The sequence below is a fragment of the Globicephala melas genome, chromosome 3 (genome assembly GCF_963455315.2).
Source record: "Globicephala melas chromosome 3, mGloMel1.2, whole genome shotgun sequence".
Taxonomy (NCBI): Eukaryota; Metazoa; Chordata; class Mammalia; order Artiodactyla; family Delphinidae; genus Globicephala; species Globicephala melas.
The window spans coordinates 124372993-124393485 of record NC_083316.1 but is presented as its reverse complement, the minus strand read 5'-3'; the positions used below and the strand labels follow the sequence as shown (position 1 = coordinate 124393485).

At 39.1% G+C, this 20493-nt stretch overlaps 1 protein-coding gene across 1 annotated transcript in view; it reads left to right on the top strand.

Moving 5' to 3' along the window:
• Positions 1-20493, top strand: part of HTR4 (5-hydroxytryptamine receptor 4) — a 215071-nt gene that overhangs the window by 111090 nt on the left and 83488 nt on the right. The window contains exons 3-4 of the mRNA XM_060296416.2: positions 10411-10536; positions 11814-12014. Coding sequence (XP_060152399.1) covers positions 10411-10536; positions 11814-12014 — 327 coding nt within the window. The remainder of the gene's footprint in view (positions 1-10410; positions 10537-11813; positions 12015-20493) is intronic.

Here is a 20493-nt window from a genome sequence, read left to right as displayed (position 1 = left end):
GAGCTCATTTCAGGTTCTTTATTCTGTGTTCATTCTTCTCTGATAGTACACACCAGATGTCTTTCCTGTCTCAGGGCCTTTGCACTTGCTCTTCTCCTGGTTCCTCTAACTCATGGATCCTTCATGTGTATCAGAAGAGCTATATCCACTGTCCTCTGATTGCATGTTTTCCCTTTAACCTAGTTGTTCTCTATCACCATCATGCCAATGTCCTTGATAGTCTTACTGCCCCAAGTGTGATTCACGAACCAGTGGCAAGAGCATCACTGATGCTCTTCATGAGCCTATGTATGGGCTTGTGAGGAATGCAGAACCCCAGACCCCACATCAGACCAAATAATGAGAATCTGCGTTTTAATAATATCCCCAAAAGATGCATATAAACATTAAGGTTTAAGAGTGTAACTTTGAAACACTGATCACAAATTGTATTTCTTTGTTAGTTGTATACTTGCTTATTGTCTGTTTCCATCAGTGGTGTGAATTCCATGAAGGTAGGGACCTTGTCAACCTTTACTGTTGTATTCCAGTACTTAGCATAGGTCTTGGCATATGGTTGGTAATAAATACATATCTGATAAATGAGAGATTTATTCTAACTTCCTCAATTGATCCAGGATAAAACTGAGGCTCAGAAAAGGGAAGTGACTTTTTTGAAATTACATAGCTATTGTTAACGAAGCCAGTGCAAAAAAAAAAAACAGAGAGAGAAAGGTATTCTTGACTACTTAACAAAGTTTAGTGTGTGTGTGTGTGTGTGTGTGTGTGTGTGTGTGTGTGTGAGAGAGAGAGAGAGAGACCTTGAAACCAATTATTCTGGATGATATAACAAGGCATAACCTAAAACTTCCTTAGCTATTGTCCCTAATGGGCTTCTGATATTAATAACAGTGATTACTTATTTATACTATACTTTGTCATTTACAGAGTGTTTTCACGTATACTAACCTATGTGAAAATTTACCCAGAATTACTGTCATGTTTTCATTTATTAAGAACAGAGAAAGTGGTAAACAGAGCAAATTTGTAGAATTTCTTTATTCATGGATCAAGAGATCACTGGAAAAGGAAAAAAGAAGAGAAAGTAAAATTTCTCATAAGAATAACTGTCAAAGAACTGATTTAGTGGAGTGGATAGCTCTTTGGACAGATAAGAATTGTCTGGTGGTGGTTGACAGTAGTCTTGGAGGGTATCAGAGGTAATCCAAGGATCTAACATAGAGTCAGTAGAAGTGGTTCATAATTTATTTTAATTATCATTACTGGACTTCCATTTAGTTCAATGGACAGTTCCACCTAATTAAAAATGCTATGGTTACATTTTGCTCTTCACTCACAGTTTAAAGTTCAGCTATTTCTAGCTCCTAATTGGCATGCCACAAATAAATCATAACATTGAACTTGCAGTTCTCTGAGCCTGACATTCCCACCTAATTTGAAATATACATTCTCTGGAGCCAGAGGTGTTCACCTCAGACTCTGAATCTGTTCTTTTCTCTTACAAGAGGAAAGGCAGTGGAGGGGAGATTGTTCTCATGGTGAGGGTGTGGTTGATGGACAATCCATGTTCTGAGGATATGTTAGGATCACTGTCCATAGACAAGAAAGGGACCTAAAATCATCCAGTCCCACCTGCCTCCAGTACAAGAAACTATACAGCATCCTGATACAGGGCCATCCATGTATTCTTCTTTTTTATTGTGATAAAATATATATAACATAAAATTTACCATTAATACATAAAGTAACCATTTAACATGTACAATTCAGTGACAATAAGTTCATTCACAATGGTGTGCAACCATCACCATTATCCATTTCCAGAATTTTTTCATCACCCCAAATAGAAATTCTGTACTCATTAAATAATTCCCCATTCCCCTCTCATACTACTTTGCTTCTCTATGTATTTGCCTATTCTAGGAATCTCATATAAATGGAATTATACCATATTTGTCTTTTTGTGTCTGGTTTATTTCATGTAGTGTAATGTTTTCAGGGTTTATTAATGTTGTAGTATGGATCAGAACTTCATTTTTTTTTATGACTGAATAAAATTCCATAGTATGTATATACTACATTCTTTCTGTCCTTTCACCTGTTGATGGACACTTGAGTTGTTTCTACCTTTTGGATATTGTGAATAATGCTGCTATGAACATTGGGGTGAATGTATCTATTCATGTCCCTGCTTTTGATTCTTTGGGGTGTATACCTAGGACTGGTACTGCTGGATCATATGGTCATTCTATATTTAGCTTTTTGAGAAACCACCAAACTGGTTTCCACAGCAGTTGCACCATTTTACATTTCTACCAGGAATGCACAAAGGTTCTAGTTTCTCCACATTCTCACCAACATTTGTTATTTTTCAGTTGTGTTTTGTTTTTATAATAACCATCCTAATGGGTGTGAAGTGGTATCTAATTGACACCTAGGTATTCGTAAACACTTCCTGAGCCAGGGCACTCAAAACAATACCAGAAAGCTATTGTGGATCATCCATTACTAAATCTTGCCTCCCTCTAGCAGTGATTCTCAACCTTGGTTGCACATCAGAATCACTTGGGAGCTTTTAAAAATTCTAATATTCAGGCTGCAAACAAGACTAATTAAATCAGCGTCTTTGAGGATGGGGGCCTAACATCAGGATTTTCTAAGGCTCTTCAGGTGATTTCCGTATGTAGCCAAAGTTGAGAACCACTGTTTACAGCCTGCTCACTGGTCCTACGTAGTCACACAACCTCAGGTCATAAAGTGTGACAACCCTATCACTGAGCCTTCACTGACAACCCCCATAAAATAGCCATTTCTTCACCCCGCCACTGAGAGTTCTCTCTTCCTTTCTCTCCTTGATTTCTTGCCATAGTTCATATTACTAGCTCACTTCACATATTTTCTTGCTTATCTATTTATTGCTATCTGTTTTGCTTATTTTTGCTTCCCTAAGACTACAACAATGCTTAATGCAGGATAGGTGCTCAGAAAGTATTGTTGAATGTGCACATCCACCAGAGGGCAGACAGCAGAAGCAAGAAGAACTACAGTCCTGCAGTCTGAAACAAAAACCACCTTCACAGAAAGATAGACAAGATGAAAAAGCAGAGGGCTATGTACCAGATGAAAGAACAAGATAAAACCCCCAAAAAACAAATAAATGAAGTGGAGATAGGCAACCTTCCAGAAAAAGAATTCAGAATAATGATAGTGAAGATGATCCGGGACCTTGGAAAAAGAATGGAGGCAAAGATCGAGAAGATGCAGGAAATGTTTAACAAAGACCTAGAAGAATTAAAGAGCAAACAAACAGAGATGAACAATACAATAACTGAAATGAAAGCTACACTAGAAAGAATCAATAGCAGAATAACTGAGGCAGAAGAACGGATAAGTAACCTGGAAGACACAATGGTGGAATTCACTGCTGCGGAAAAGAATAAAGAAAAAAGAATGAAAAGAAATGAAAACAGCCTAAGACACCTCTGGGACAACATTAAATGCACCAACATTTGCATTATAGGGGTCCCAGAAGGAGAAGAGAGAGAGAAAGGACCTGAGAAAATATTTGAAGAGATTATAGTCAAAAACTTCCCTAACATGGGAAAGGAAATAGCCACCGAAGTCCAGGAAGCACAGAGTCCCATACAGGATAAGCCCAAGGAGAAACACGCTGAGACACATAGTAATCAAATTGGCAAAAATTACAGACAAAGAAGAATTATTGAAAGCAGCAAGGGAAAAATGACAAATAACACACAAGGGAACTCCTATAAGGTCAACAGCTGATTTCTCAGCAGCAACTCTCCAAGCCAGAAGGGAGTGGCATGATATACTTAAAGTGATGGAAGGGAAGAACCTACAACCAAGATTACTCTACTTGGCAAGGATCTCATTCAAATTTGATGGAGAAATCAAAAGCTTTACAAACAAGCAAAAGCTAAGAGAATTCAGCACCAACAAACCAGCTCTACAACAAATGCTAAAGGAACTTCTCTAAGTGGGAAACACAAGTGAAGAAAAGGACCTACAAAAACAAACCCAAAACAATTAAGAAAATGGTCACAGGAACATACATATTGATAATTACCTTAAACGTGAATGGATTAAATGCTCCAACCAAAGGACATAGGCTTGCTGAATGGATGCAAAACCAAGACCCATATATATGCTGTCTACAAGAGACCCACGTCAGACCTAGGGACACATACAGACTGAAAGTGAGGGGGTGTAAAAAGATATTCCACGCAAATGGAAATCAAAAGAAAGCTGGAGTAGCAATACTCATATCAGATAAAATAGACTTTAAAATAAAGAAGGTTACAAGAGACAAGGAAGGATACTATATAATGATCAAGGGATCAATCCAAGAAGAAGATATAACAATTATAAATATATATGCACTCAACATAGGATCACCTCAATACATAAGGCAACTGCTAACAGCTATAAAAGAGGAAATTGACAGTAACACAATAATAGTGGGGGACTTTAACACCTCACTTACACCAATGGACAGATCATCAAAAATGAAAATAAAGAAGGAAACAGAAGCTTTAAATGACACACTAGACCAGATAGATTTAATTGATATTTATAGGACATTCCGATCAAAAACAGGAGATTACACTTTCTTCTCAAGTGCACACAGAACATTCTCCGGGATAGATCACATCTTGGGTCACAAATCAAGCCTCAGTAAGTTTAAGAAAATTGACATATCAAGCATCTTTTCTGACCACACACTATGATATTAGAAATGAATTACAGGGAAAAAACCGTAAAAAACACAAACACATGGAGGCTAAACAATACATTGCTAAATAACCAAGAGATCACTGACAAAATCAAAGAGGAAATCAGAAAGTACCTAGAGACAAATGACAATGAAAACACGACGATCCAAAACCTATGGGATGCAGCAAAAGCAGTTCTAAAAGCCTACCTCAAGAAACAAGAAACATCTCAAATAAACTATCTAACCTTACACCTAAAGGAACTAGAGAAAGAAGAACAAACAAACAAAACCCAAAGTTAGCAGAAGGAAATAAATCATAAAGATCAGAGCAGAAATAAATGAAATAGAAACAAAGAAAACAATAGCAAAGATAATAAAATTAAAAGCTGGTCCTTTGAGAAGATAAATAAAATTTATAAACTGTTAGCCAGACTCATCAAGAAAAAGAAAAAGAGGGAGAGGACTCAAACCAATAAAATTAGAAATGAAAAAGGAGAAGTTGCAACAGACACCGCAGAAATACAAAGCATCCTAAGAGACCACTACAAGCAACTCTATGCCAATAAAATGGACAACCTGAAAGAAATGGACAAATTCTTAGAAAGGTATAACCTTCCAAGACTGAACCAGGAAGAAATAGAAAATATGAACAGACAAATCACAAGTAATGGAATTAAAACGGTGATTAAAAATCTTCCAACAAACAAAGGTCCAGGACCAGATGGCTTCACAGGTGAATTCTATCAAACATTTAGAGAAGAGCTAACACCGATCCTTCTCAAACTCTTCCAAAGAGTTGCAGAGGAAGGAACACTCCCAAACTCATTCTATGAGGCCACCATCACCCTGATACCAAAACCAGAAAAAGATACTACCAAAAAAAAACCTTATAGACCAATATCACTGGTGAATATAGATGCAAAACTCCTCAACAAAATACCAGCAAACAGAATCCAACAACACATTAAAAGGACCATACAACATGATCAAGTGGGATTTATCCCAGGGATGCAAGGATCCTTCAGTATATGCAAATCAATCAATGTGATACAACATATTAACAAATTGAAGGATAAAACCATATGTTCGATCATCTCAATAGATGCAGAAAAAGCTTTTGACAAAATTCAACACCTATTTATGATAAAAACTCTCCAGAAAGTGGGCATAGAGGGAACCTACCTCAACATAATAAAGGCCATATATGACAGACCCACAGTAAACATCATTCTCAATGGTGAAAAACTGAAAGCACTTCCTCTAAGATCAGGAGCAAGACAAGGATGTCTACTCTCACCGCTATTATTCAGCATAGTTTTGGAAGTCCTAGCCATGGCAGTCAGAGAAGAAAAAGAAATAAAAGGAATCCAAATTGGAAAAGAAGAAGTTAAGCTGTCACTGTTTGCAGATGACATGATACTATACATAGAGAATCCTAAAGATGCCACCGGAAAACTACTAAAGCTAATCAATGAATTTGGTAAAGTTGCAGCATACAAAATTAATGCACAGAAACCTCTTGCATTCCTATACACTAATGATGAAAAATCTGAAAGAGAAATTAAGGAAACACTCCCATTTACCACTGCAACAAAAGGAATAAAATACCTAGGAATAAACCTACCTAGGGAGACAAAAGACCTGTATGCAGAAAACTATAAGACACTGATGAAAGAAATTAAAGATGATACCAACAGATGGAGAGATATATCATGTTCTTGGATTGGAAGAATCAATATTCTGAAAATGACTGTACTACCCAAAGCAATCTACAGATTCAGTGCAATCCCTATGAAATTACCAATGGCATTTTTTATGGAACTAGAACAAAAAATCTTAAAATGTGTATGGATACACAAAAGATCCTAAATAGCTAAAGCAGTCTTGAGGGAAAAAAATGGAGCTGGAGGAGTCAGACTCCATGACTTCAGACTACAGTACAAAGCTACGGTAATCAAGACAGTATGGTTCTGGTGCAAAAACAGAAACATAGATCAATGGAACAAGATAGAAAGCCCAGAGATAAACCCACGCATCTATGGTAAACTAATCTATGACAAAGGAGGCAAGGATATACAATGGAGAAAAGACAGTCTCTTCAATAAGTGGTGCTGGGAAAACTGGACAGCTACATGTAAAAGAATGAAATTAGAACACTCCCTAACACCATACACAAAAACCAACTCAAAATGGATTAGAGACCTAACTGTAAGACCGGACACTACAAAACTCTTAGAGGAAAACATAGGAAGAACACTCTTTGACATAAATCACAGCAAGATCTTTTTTGATCCACCTCCTAGAGTAATGGAAATAAAAACAAAAATAAACAAATGGAACCCAATGAAACTTAAAGGCTTTTGCACAGTAAAGGAAACCATAAACAAGATGAAAAGACACCCTCAGAATGGGAGAAAATATTTACAAACAAATCAACGGACAAAGGATTAATCTCCAAAATATATAAACAGCTCATGCAGCTCAATATTGAAAAAACAAACAACCCAATCCAAAAATGGGCAGAAGACCTAAATAGACATTTCTCCAAAGAAGATATACAGATTGCCAACAAACACATGAAAGAATGCTCAACATCATTAATCATTAGAGAAATGCAAATGAAAACTACAATGAGATATCATCTCACACCAGTCAGAATGGCCATCATCAAGAAATCTAGAAATAATAAATACTGCAGAGGGTGTGGAGAAAAGGGAACCCTCTTGCGTTGTTGGTGGGAATGTAAATTGATACAGCCACTATGGAGAACAGTATGGAGGGTCCTTAAAAAACTAAAAATAGAATTACCATATGACCCAGCAATCCCACGACTGGGCATATAACCAGAGAAAACCATAATTCAAAAAGACACATGCACCCCAGTGTTCATTGTGGCACTATTTACAATAGCCAGGTCATGGAAGCAAGCTAAATGCCTATCGACAGACAAATCGATAAAGAAGATGTGGCACATATATACAATGGAATATTACTCAGCCATAAAAAGGAACAAAATTGGGTCATTTGTTGAGATGTGGATGGATCTAGAGACTGTCATACAGAGTGAAGTAAGTCAGAAAGATAAAAACAAATATCGTATATTAACACATGTATGTGGAACCTAGAAAAATGGTACAGGTGAACTGGTTTACAGGGCAGAAAGTGAGACACAGATGTAGAGAACAAACGTATGGACACCAAGGGGGGAAGTGGTGGGGTGGTGGGGGTGCTGTGATGAATTGGGAGATTGGTATTGACATGTATACACTGATGTGTATAAAATGGATGACTAGTAAGAACCTGCTGTATAAGAAAATAAATAAAATAAAATTCAAAAAAAAAAACTTTGGGGTTATTTAATAATGAAGCATTCAGAGAACCCCTTTAATTTTTTTCCTATTTATTTTAACAAAATTTTCTAAGGAAAATTTATCATAAACATATAAATAATTTTTAAAGCATGTTTTAAAGAGAATATTCTATATACTTAAAGCATCGTCTCTTGGTTAATTAGCTGTTTTAGTAAAGAGGGTATATTTTGCTTTAAGAAGTTTTCTTTATAATATGTAACTCTTATACAGTTAAGAGTTGTATGTTAAACGCAGCAAAAAAATAAACAACAACAAAGTATTGTGGAATGAATGAATGAATGCATAAATCTACTCTTATTTCAAAGGACCATCCTCAGATAGTTAAAAATAGCTTTTATGTCTCATCCTTGGGTCTTCTCTTGTCTAGGTAAAAGCTTTTCTATACCTGCAGCCTGTCTTCAAAGACATTGAAGAATAAACCTCACCATTATGAACACAGTGTCTTTCACTCAGCAAGTAATTGTGCACTTCCTATGTACTGCATCCACCTTTACACTACACATGCTGTAGATTAGACACCGTGCCAGGTGCTGGGAATTGTGGTGAAAAAGATAACCAAAAGTGAGTCTGTGGGGGTAGGGCACAGACAATAACATAAGTAATTTCAGATAACAATAAATGTTATAAAGAAAATGAAAAATGTTTGTTGGCTGTGGCACATTAAATGGGAGTTAATTTTAATCTGAGACCTGAATATTGAGAAGAAGCATTCCAGGAAGAAGGCACAAGTGTAGAGACCTTGAGGGGGGAACAAGTTTCAGAGGGGCTCTGAATCAGAGCCTCTGAGAAGGACAAGGAAAAGAGCATTATCACCTCCTTTATTAGACACTTTACCTCAATTAACATGGCCTAAAATCAAAATAGTTTTGGATAGCCAAAACATGCTACTGAATTCTTTTTCCTCATTGAGTTAAATCTTACTTGTCCATTTTTCGTACTGTCGATAGTTGGAATTTAGGTGTGGAAGGGTGATTTAGATGGACGTACCTCAAATTTCTTTTCATCTGAACCCTAGTCATAAGGACTTAAGTGAAGCAATAAAACCACTTGTGAGCAGAGTGGAACTTTCTGACTCCTTATTCCAGTTGTCACCTTGTCTTCCATGCCAGGCCTAATGGAAAAAGTTTTGGACAAAGCCAGAGCCCAGACTTCATGGGCTGCTGCGATTTGGGACCAGCAGCCATCTTGGTTTTCAGTCAGAAGAGCTCAGTAAAGACAGATCTTTCTTGGTTCAGTGGGACCTGTGTTCCTAGTGGTGGCCTACAGAACAAGCAGCTTCTCCCAGACTAGCCACTAATGTGCTCTGACAACTCAGTTCCCCTCTCTGGGCCTTAGTTTCTCTGTATTGAAATGTGCGTTTGGGTCTAAGAGTTTTAAGATCCTTTGAAACTTCATTTAAAAAGAACATTTTACTACTCTATTAAAAATGAAACTTTTCCTGTAGCTTCTGAATAACCTGCATTCATTATGCTTTTATTGATACGGGACACTCACTTCCAAGTTAGTAAGACAAAATGCTGAGTTGACAGTAGGAGGCCAGGGTTTATAGAATCAAATCAGTTGCTGAAATTTACAAGAACACAAATTTGAACTGTTATATTGGGCACCAAAAGAAATGTAGTTCAGGGCAGTGAAAGGAGTCCCTGAGTTTATTGATTGTCTGCTGTCTTTCCAATGGGCTTTGCAGAATACGGGATCAGTTTGTCCAGGTCAGCCATATAAGAACAGCCTTCAGCCATGACCTACTCCTTGGACAGCCCACATGCACACAGCAGCTTCTGCGTGGGCTGGGATGCGGTACTGAAAACAGGGTGGTCCTTGTATTCACACAGTGGTTCAACTTACTGTCATTCACTCATTCAAAGTCATCTTTCCTGCATTCGATAAATATGAATGATACATTGAAATTGAATTTGTCAGTGGATAAAACAGACGGTGTCCCTGCCCCATGGAGCTTACAACCTAGCTGAGTAGGTGTGCCAAACAAGAATCAACCAAAAAACATTTCTGAGCACAAGCTGAGGTCAGTGCTCTGAAGGAAAGCCTCAAGTTCCCTGATGGAGAATCACTGTGCAATCTCAAGATAGTTAATCCACCTCTCTGAGCCTTCTCATTATGTAGGAGTTAACCGGGATAACATGTAAAGTGACAAGTGCAGACATTGGCATATATTAGGTGCACAATATATGTGTGTTGCAGCTTTGATAGTGAAGTTACCTTCCTGAAGATGAATGAGGAAAAGACTAATTTTCTTTCCTGTGTCTCAGAGTTTCCTTCAATTCTTTCTGTTTGTGTGTCTTCCAGTTCCAAGGAGGGTTTCGGGTCAGTGGAGAAAGTTGTGCTGCTCACATTTCTGTCGGCTGTTATCCTGATGGCAGTCTTGGGGAACCTGCTGGTGATGGTGGCTGTGTGCAGGGACAGGCAGCTCAGGTGAGTCACGTGAGGCAACCTCATGAGGAAACCTGGGTGGAGTTCTGGGCTGTCCCTGGAAAACTGAGGTCTGAATTTATAATTTCCATTATAATTTGTAGTTATGAAGGGAAAAAGATTCATGGGAATGATGTTTGGAAAATAGAGCATGGAAAAAAATCACGTATAATCCCATAGTTCTAACATAACCAGTAGTACAAGCACATAAGTGAATTTCTATCCTGTCTTTTTTCCTCTGTTTCCTATGTTGTTTTTTCTGTAATAGTTGTGATCACTCTATATATAATTGCTGAGAGCACATCTAATCTAACCTCTCCACTTTATTAATTGGTTCAGAGAAAGGGTAGATGACTAGTAGTTGATCTAGGATTTAAACATGGGTCTTCTGCTCTTTTTGCTTCATCCTTGGCTGCATTTAGAATCACTTGAAGACCCTTTTAAAATTACTAATATGTGGCATGAGTATGTCCCATGCAATATTTGTGATATATTAGAAAATTATTCATTGTTTATCTGAAATTCAAATTTAATTGGGCGCCCTATATTTTATCTGGCAAACTTGGGGGTGGGTAAGTGGGTTAATCACACAGAGTCCCTGGACTAATTGATCTGGGGTGAGACCTGGGCATCAATACTTAGAAAAATTTACTAGGTGATTCTAGTGTGCAGGCTAGATTAAGAGCCACCAAGCCGTAAAGGGGGATAAAAGATGCAGTCCTATCTCATCTGCTGCTTCCTCTTTAAGCAAGACATGCTCTAATCAAGAAAGTGTAAAAACTAAATTCTAACAAGTGTGGCAAATGTGAGGCACATGGTAGTCAAAGAGTGGAAGACGGTGGAATTTGACACTTTTTTTTAAGGGGGCCCCTTGGGAGGGTGTTCTGAGAATGACTAAACCGAGGCCTAAAGGGTAGATGGAGTGTAGCTAGGCCAACGGTGGGGAGAGAGAGCACCCTGTAAAAACCCTTGAGACTCAGGGACTCTGTGCATCGGGGGCTCAAGTCAGGCCATTGTGGTCACAGGGGAGGGCAAGAGAGGGCTTCTGGTGCAAAGGGGTCTGGAGGAGTCTGAAGTGACTGGACCACGCATGTGACAGAAGGGGAAACGGAATCTCACAGAATATGTTGCACATCTGACTTTTCTTTCCTTTTCTTCCCTCCCTTCTTTCCTTCTTTCTTTGCTTCCTTTCCCGCCTCTTTTCTCTCCTACTCCTTTCCCCCTAACCTCCTTCCTTCATCCTTCCCACTGCTTCCTCCCTTATACTTTTTCACCCACAGGAAAATAAAAACCAATTATTTCATTGTGTCTCTTGCCTTTGCGGATCTGCTGGTGTCAGTGCTGGTGATGCCCTTTGGTGCCATTGAGCTGGTTCAAGACGTCTGGATTTATGGGGAGATGTTTTGCCTCGTCCGGACATCTCTAGATGTCCTGCTCACAACGGCATCGATTTTTCACCTGTGCTGTATTTCTCTGGATAGGTAAGGCCAGAGCCATTTGCGTAGTGGAGCTCCGTGCTGGAGACAACAGCCGGATGGCTATTGGGCTGTGTCTTTCTTTCTTCCCTAATTCATTAGAGGAAATGAATCTCAGAGAGGTAAATCTGGCTATTCACGTATTCATTCACTCTCCAGCTTTAGCACAGCACCCTTTTTAGTCAGGCATTCTCTAAGGTGCTGCAGACGTAGAGATTAGTAAGGTCAAGAACCTGCCTGCAAGGAGCTTACAGTCTAAGCTGCAATCATGTTTCCCACAGATAGAGCCCTAAGTTGTATACTGATGGCACGAAGAAAATTCTGAGGATGCTGAGAAGCAAGAATTAATCTCTCTGCCCAGTAGGCAGCAGGGTGGTTCAGAACGAGAGTATTCTGTTTGAACATGACCTTCTGAAAATGTGTCTGTATCATCATTTTGTGTGCATATTTAGGTTTGTGCCTGTGACTGGGGAGCCTCTTTTCCAGAAAGTCAAAGGTGATTATAAAATCCCAAATAATGGTTTGCTTTTTGGACCCAAGCTAGCATTTCATTCTTGTTGCATAAATGTGTTCTTCTTCTTCACATTTGACTTCAGGAGGCCTAAAGATTTCTATCTTTGCCTCATTTGTTGGAGGTGCATGTTTACCATTTGTATCAGCACTTTTCATTTTCCAATTCCTGCTTATTTATATTCAATAATAAAGTCAGAATGCAGTTGAAAAGTCATACTATTACACTAACATATGCTGCCATCACTGTAGTCATATCTTAAGGGTAGTTCCCAAAAGAAAGTGTGGTGTGAAATATCTCATGTTAGCAGAATTGCCAGGGACAATCTCTTACTGTCTCTTGATTAGTCCAGAAGACCCAGCTTTCCACCTAGTCTTGGGATAGGTCACTGTTTCTTTATTAGAGGAATAGGAAGAATAGTTGACTTAAAATTAGAGATTGTGCTATACCTAAAATATATACCTTTTACTGATGAACCTAGTGGCAGGGCAGGAATAAAGATGCAGACGTAGAGAACAGACTTGAGGAAGGGGAAGAGGTGGGGGGGGAAGGGGAAACTGGAACGAAGTGAGACAGTAGCATTGACATATATACACTACCAAATGTATAATGGATAGCTAGTGGGAAGCTGCTGCATAGCACAGGGGGATCAACTTGATGCTTTGTGACAACCTAGAGGGGTGGGATAGGGAGGGTGGGAGGGAGGCTCAAGAGGGAGGGGATATGGGGACATATGTATATGTGTAGCTGATTCACTTTGTTGTACAGCAGAAACTAATACAACATTGTAAAGCAATTATACTCCAATAAAGATATAAACATTTTTTTAAATAAAACAAAAAATGTACCTTTATACACTAAAACCAGAGTTTTCCCAGGTAATTACTCATGCTGTGAAAGATCCTTAGGGACTGAAACCAGCTGAGGGAACAGCAAATTCATATCCAATTTTATGGAACAGGTGCTTATTGATTAGAATGGCATGCGTAATGGCCTGATCTATTTAAATTGTACATGTTCTCTCTCTCTTGCTCTGCCAAGAACGTATAGATGAATGCACATAATTTAAATGCAATGTATAATGAGATTCCACTCTACAACTAGAGAGGGTAACATGGGTAAAACAGAACTGTTGGTTGGCAGGCAGAACCATAGTGTCACAATTTGAAATTTGTGTTTATTAGCTTATTTGCAACAATCTGATTTCAGTGCATGAAAGACTTTTTAAGACAGTCAGTATATACTGTAAAAAAAAGTTCACATTAGAAAAAATAAAATGTGAGGAAACAGAAAATATATGGACATCCTGCAGGGTAGCCTGCATGTGATCGTTGCCAAAATAAGTGGTGAGACTAAAAGTATTATAGGAACTTGGAGAAGGCAAAATTGAGGAGATCAGGGCACCTGGAGGTAACCTTGAGGTTTGGGCAAAAAGCCTGAGTGGGTGGGGAGTGAAGAATGGGGGAAAACGTAGAATCATCTTCCTGATGTGGATGGTTTTCTCTGGGCAGCCTTGAGAGAAGAATTGAAGGTTTCCTAGGAAGGTTTGGCTTCAGAGTTCCAGGTTGACTATCACCTTTTGAAACCATGAAATTTTCCCTGAGTAGGCCTCAGTTGTCCTGAAGCAGTATGGGCTGGTAATTAAGAACCATCGGCTTTAGAATGGAGGTAATCCAGGTTCAAATCCCAGCTCAGCCAGCTTTTAGTTCTGAGAATGGTGATAAGTTACTAAGCCTTGCTGAGCCTCGGTTTTCTTACCTCTGAAAATGCGGACAGTAGCACCTATTTTATCAGATGGCAGTTAGGGTGAAGTTAGATGATCCATTTAAGGCATAGCATTGGCCCAGCTTGGTGCAGCCCTCCATGTTAGTGGGTGTTAGTTCCAGTTTCTTGTAACTATCCATACAACTCATGATCTTTCTTACCAAACTTGGACCTCCTGCTCAATGCATGGCTTTTCCAGCAGCTGCCACATCCAGAAACCAGGTAGTTACTCTAGACGCGGTCTTCCCTTATCCCCTACATTTAAATAATGACAAGTCCTACTGATTTTCCTTCCTGCACAGATCCTAGTCTATTTCTTCCCATTTCTGTCATCCTAGTGCAAGCTAATATCATCTCTTGTATGTCGCTGCAACAATCTCCCATTTTATCCCCACTAATTTATCCTCTATTTTATCCCTGCTAATCCGCTTGATACTTACAAGATCTCAGTGATCTTTTAATACTGCAGCTCTTATCCCGTTGTTCCTTTGCTTAAAACCCTTCAATGGCTGTTCATTGCATCGAGGATAAGACCAAATTCCTTGACCTGTAGGGTTTTGCACCATCTATTTCCTGTCTGTGTTCCCATCCCCATGTCATGCCCTTCATGCCCTTCACCAGCTTCACTCGACATTTTTTCTCTTTTTCCAGTGCTCTGTGCTCAGCCACTTCAGCCTTGGCTCATCCCTCTGCCCAGAAAGCTCCTTTGCTCCCTCCTCTCTTGAATGTCTTTCACATTTTAGCTCAATCCTCTCTTCCTTGCAGAAGTCCTCTCTGAGCCAATCAAAACCATCCTTCTCCTTTGAAAACTTAGTGCAATTGTGATTAAAACCACAATTGATTTTTCTTTAATTTTTTCTTAAATGTCTCTATCTCCCCCAATGGGAAAAAGATCAAGGACATGAATAAGGACAAGGCTCCTCCCCTCACAGAACTTACCTTTTAATTGGGAGATTGATAGTTTACTAGTAATTACATAAACACTGACTTAGGTATTTTGTAAACACCATTGAACAAATGGACCGTTCAGCACATTCTCTTTTTTTAATAGTTCTGCCAATAATTCCATTTCCTTCTCTGATAGTGGACATCAAAATTCTAATACTGTAAGTTAAATGGAGTCAAATGGTTTTGTTTTCTTCTGGGAGTCTTGGAAACTTGCCATTTATCTCCCATCATTTCCTGTCCCAAGAGTGACATTCTCATTGAGGTAGAAGGTTCACTCTGGATGTTACAGGACATTTTAGCCTGCAAGAGTATGATTTATTTACATCTAGCTTCTATTTTGCTGTATTCCTCCCAGCATGACAATTGGGCTGCCATGAGACAGCCTGAAGTACAGAGTGAATGTCTCAGAGAGGTGTGATGTTGCTGCTCGCCAAGTGACTCCTAGCAAGGTATCTTGTCCTTCTCTCTAAAGCTGCCCTCAGTCTTTGGGGGTGACTGATATAGGGTAGTGCCTCTCGAGCAAGAATGCTCACCTTGATTCCTAATTCCACCCAGATGGCAGACTTCTGTATCAAAGTAAAATGCAAGACTTCATTAATATATTATTGAATGCATTTCTCCAACCACCATCTTCTATCCACTGTGCTTCCTGGTGCTTTGAGAATCGAAACCTATTAATGAAAGTTTATTGACTCATTAGAAGTATTTTCCAAAATATGATTTAAATACATGCATCATATAGTATGGGTCACGGGAGGTCAAAAACTGCATTAAAGCTTTACATACAGTTGATTATTTTAAATCTGAGTTACTGTGAAAATTAAAACCAACCAAGTATTTGTAACAGAGTACTGGTTTTTAAGTGGAACATAATGCAGCCATTAAAAACCATGAGAAATAGCTCATGTGTTGTCCTAGAAAGATATCACTGGTTTATTGTGTGGGGAAGAAAAGCAAGTTTCAGACTTTAATGTTTAGAATAATTCCACTTTTTTTTTTTTTTTTTTTTGCGGTATGCGGGCCTCTCACCGCTGTGGCCTCTCCCGTTGTGGAGCACAGGCTCCAGATGCACAGGCTCAGCGGCCATGGCTCACGGGCCCAGCCGCTCCGCGGCATGTGGGATCTTCCCAGACCGGGGCACGAACCCGTGTCCCCTGCATTGGCAGGCGGACTCTCAACCACTGTGCTACCAGGGAAGCCCTAATTCCACTTTTATAAAGTAAATATATAGATGTTTGTATCTGGGTGTACATGAATGAGTGAGTGTGAGAGAGAGTAGGAATGAAATTGTACCAAACTATTAACAATGGTTATATGGGCACAGTAGGGGGTAGTGTTGGCTAGGCTGGATGGTCGTTTGGATTTTTGTTGGGAGCCTTCATTTTTACTAATTTCTGAAATATGTATTCAGTTTTCTCTTTACTAGAAGTTAATACTTCTTGAATGTAAGCATGTCCACAATAGCCTTTTAGCTGAAAGTGCTCCTGGGACAGCACATTCCTCAAATCGCTGAGAACATTTTGACTTTAGTGTTAGAAGTTCCCTCTGAGGTCAGAACAAGGTGGGGAGCATGGACATCTTTCTGACCAGTGAGTTCTCTCTGCCTCCTCACAAAATGCCCTAGGATCTACCCCCAAGGGAGCCTTCACCATCTCCTGTTGGCAGATTCTTCCTCGCGAGCACCTTCACCGTCATCTTCGATCACCCCACCCCAGTTCATGACCTTGTGTTTGATCTATTCCGGCAAGATCTTTTATAATCATCACAGTTTTTAAAAAATCATAATAATAATACCTGAGCATTGTAAAAAAAAAAAAAAGTTATTTCACAAGTAAAAATGTCCCCATTTCTTCCTCTCCACTTCCACCGCTGTACACCCTAGAGAGTTAACAACTGTAAATAGTACCCCCCTCTAAATCCCAATCATTTCACATACAATAAGCAGACTTGTTATGAACATGTTTTTAGTTTATTCAAATGGGTTTATTAAATAAGACTTTGAAGACGGCTTTCTCTGTATATATCCTAATGAATTGCCTGAGTATAGTGTTTTTACCAACTTGCTTCTCGGATGATGTATTACTGAGGTCTTTTTCAGCATCATGTAACAGAAAATAAACTGATTGGTTCATAGCTGAAAAGTCAGGCTTCAGACATGGCTCTGCAGGGCTTGAACATTATCATCTAGTCTAGCTCTCTCCCTGTGTCTCTGTCTCCCTCTCCTTTTTGTCTCCTTCTTTCCTTCTCTTTCTCTCTGTGTCTCCCTCTCTGTCTCTATTTCTCTATGTCTGTACCCATATTTATATCTGTCTCTTTGTCCCTATGCTGTTTTGTTGTTGGATTCATTCTCAGGCTGTGTTCAGAAAAATAGCTATAGGCAAACATATGTCTTAAACCATCCTTAACTCATGAGTCCAAAGAAGAGAAACAAATGCTATTTCTCATTGAAGAACTTTGGTTGGCTTTGCTTGAGTCAGACGCTCTCCTCATGACTAACCATCGTGGGGTGGGGATGACACATCAGGTTGCTGGTCAGAGGTGAGGCACTGTGACCGCCAGCTTTACCAGAAGCATATGTTGCAGGAAAATGGCATTTCCTTCTGGAAAGAGGGATGTTGGGCAGACGAGGATAGCAGATATCAACTTCTCTTAAGCTGACCAAAGGACTTACAGGTATCTTTATGGAGCCTCTACAACATGACAGAGGTGTGTCATCCCCAAGTCTTCTTTATATTATGCCACGTATTGCTAGATCCTTCCACTGGCTTCATATGCCATACTTCTCAGACTTTTAACCATTCCTATCCTCTTTCTCTGATCATGCTGTATTTTGCCCTGCATTTGGCTCAAATATAGTTCCCTTTAAAAAAGCTATTTCACTTCATTGAGGGTACCATCATCTATAGCACTGCAAGATTTTCTCTTTGATATGTCCATCTGAATTGTCACCCTTCCGCTTGGCAGCCCAGGAATTTGATGTGTTTTATCTGCAAAAATCCTCCAACAGTTTCTCAGTCACAGATTTTCTTTTAAAACAATTTTGCTTGTACAGTAAAACATACAATTCTGACTTAAAGATTGCATATTTCATCCTGTGCTGGAGATAAGTGTGCCTGCATTTCTTAACGATCTCCCTGGAGCATAACTCAATTTTGCAATGTATAAATGAAAAGTGTCTGTCACTGTGAACTTGTGTCACACAATTACATTTGTTTTCCCAATAGGATTGAAATACATTTCTGCAAGGAGTGGGGATTATAAGTTTCCCCTTCTCACATACTCTTTGAGGTTCATGCTTTGTATGTAATAATAATATTTGTTGAGTTTCATGCTAGAGGATATGAAATCTTATTTTTATATTAATTTCATCAAATACTTATTGAGTGCTTACTAATTGCCACAAGGTGAGTAGAGCACTGGAGGTGCAGTGGTGAACAATCAGAAAAGCTCTGAATCACAGAGATTTTAGTCTAGTGGAGAATACAGATAGTGAATAGGTAATTATAGTAAAATTGGTGGTCATTGAAATAGAATAAGGGGAAGTCAAGGAAGTTGTTGGAGCATGTGACCTCCAGTGCAGGGAAAGCTTTCAGAAGAAGTGATGCTGAAGCTGGGATCTGTAGATGATGTAGATGCCAGTAGGTGAAGGGGGAGAAGGTGAGGTATGGGGAGCGACAGTTCTAGACATCAGCATGTGCAAAGCCCCAGAGGTTTTTCAGTTTCACATTATCAAATATAGGCTAAATTCTTAGCTTATCTTTCAGTCCTTTCCCCAGAATTATCCTCAGTCTTTGTCTTTCGTATCTCTACTCCCACCCATGAGTGGTCTGTTATCATTTCCTGAGTATGGTGTGTTTCCTCGTAATTCCATGTTGCACCTGTATCTTGAGTTTCTTTTCTTTTCCTGGTGGACCATCCACCCTTCTTCAATACTCACCTTCTCCACTAACTGGCTGAGCTTCATTCCCAAAGAAAATTTGTTATTTCTTTCTCTGAGCTCCCATAGAATGTTAAATATTAACATAGCAGTTATCACTCATTTTAATAATTGGTTTATTTATCTGTCTCACCCTAGACTACCAGCTCCTTGAGAGTCAGCCTTTATCTCATCTGTTTCTGTGTTCTTCTTACAGATCCCCTGTAGCTGCTCCAGGCATGTTTAGCTGAGCATAGAATGCTCTCAGATGTGACTTGTGGTTTGATATGACTTTAGTGTTAGCTTTTCTCCCCTTTTAGAAATCTTGATATATAGATATATAAGAACGAGGCCTGGGGTGCTAGGTTTCCTGGATTCAATCCCAGATTGACCAGTTACCAACTGTATGATCTTAAGGAAGTTATTGAAATTCTCTGAGTTTAATCTTCTCATCGGCAAAATTGTATTAATTATAGTATATTCCATTTGGAGTTTGTGAAGACTAAATTACTGATTATATGCAAAGAACTTAAACTAGTATGTGGCAACTAGTAAGCATTCAATAAATGTTAACTACAGTTATTCCATTATTGTTTCCCTTTCCCAATGCAAATTCCTGGTGACTCTTGTGGGTGCCTTCCTAGACACTGATACTTGTCTTTTTCTTCCTATTTGCATAGCTGAGTGTCCTTCAAGGTTAGACCCTCAGCCTTCCAGCCCTGGGTATCTCCCTTCTCTTTTTTGGAGACCTCACCCATCCTGTGGCTTTGCTTGCCTGCCCTCATCTCTCCTGCAGTCTTGTCCCATGCTGGGTCCTCTGCCTCTGTTGAACAGCTAGCTGCCTGTTCGACATCTTGCCTTAAGCATCTTTCTGTCTTCTCAAACCCAGTGTGCTCAGAATGGAAATTTCCATCGTAAACAGATATCCTTTTCCACTTTGTACATCAAAGGTGCATTTATTAGTCAACTTTTAGTCATTTAAAGGTAATTCTCTGAGGACATCTTTAATTTATTTACCATGACCAGCTGGATGCCAAGTCATAGCTATATTTTCATAAATATCTTTCAAACCCATCTTCCTCCTCTTTATACATTTTTTCATCCCATTTCGGATTATTGCAGTAGCTTCTTAGTTATTATTCCTGTGTATTATCTTATCTATCAGGTTAATCTTTAAATATGTCTTTTTTCTTGTGTCCTCAGCTAAAAAAGCTTAAAGGGCACTGCATACTTTCCTTCCTCTTCCTAGATAGGGTTACTTCTGTCTAGCCTTGCTTTTTGTCAGCATTACTACGGCATGGACTTTGGCAAATGTAGGTTTAAGTCCCAGTTTTACCATATCCTGG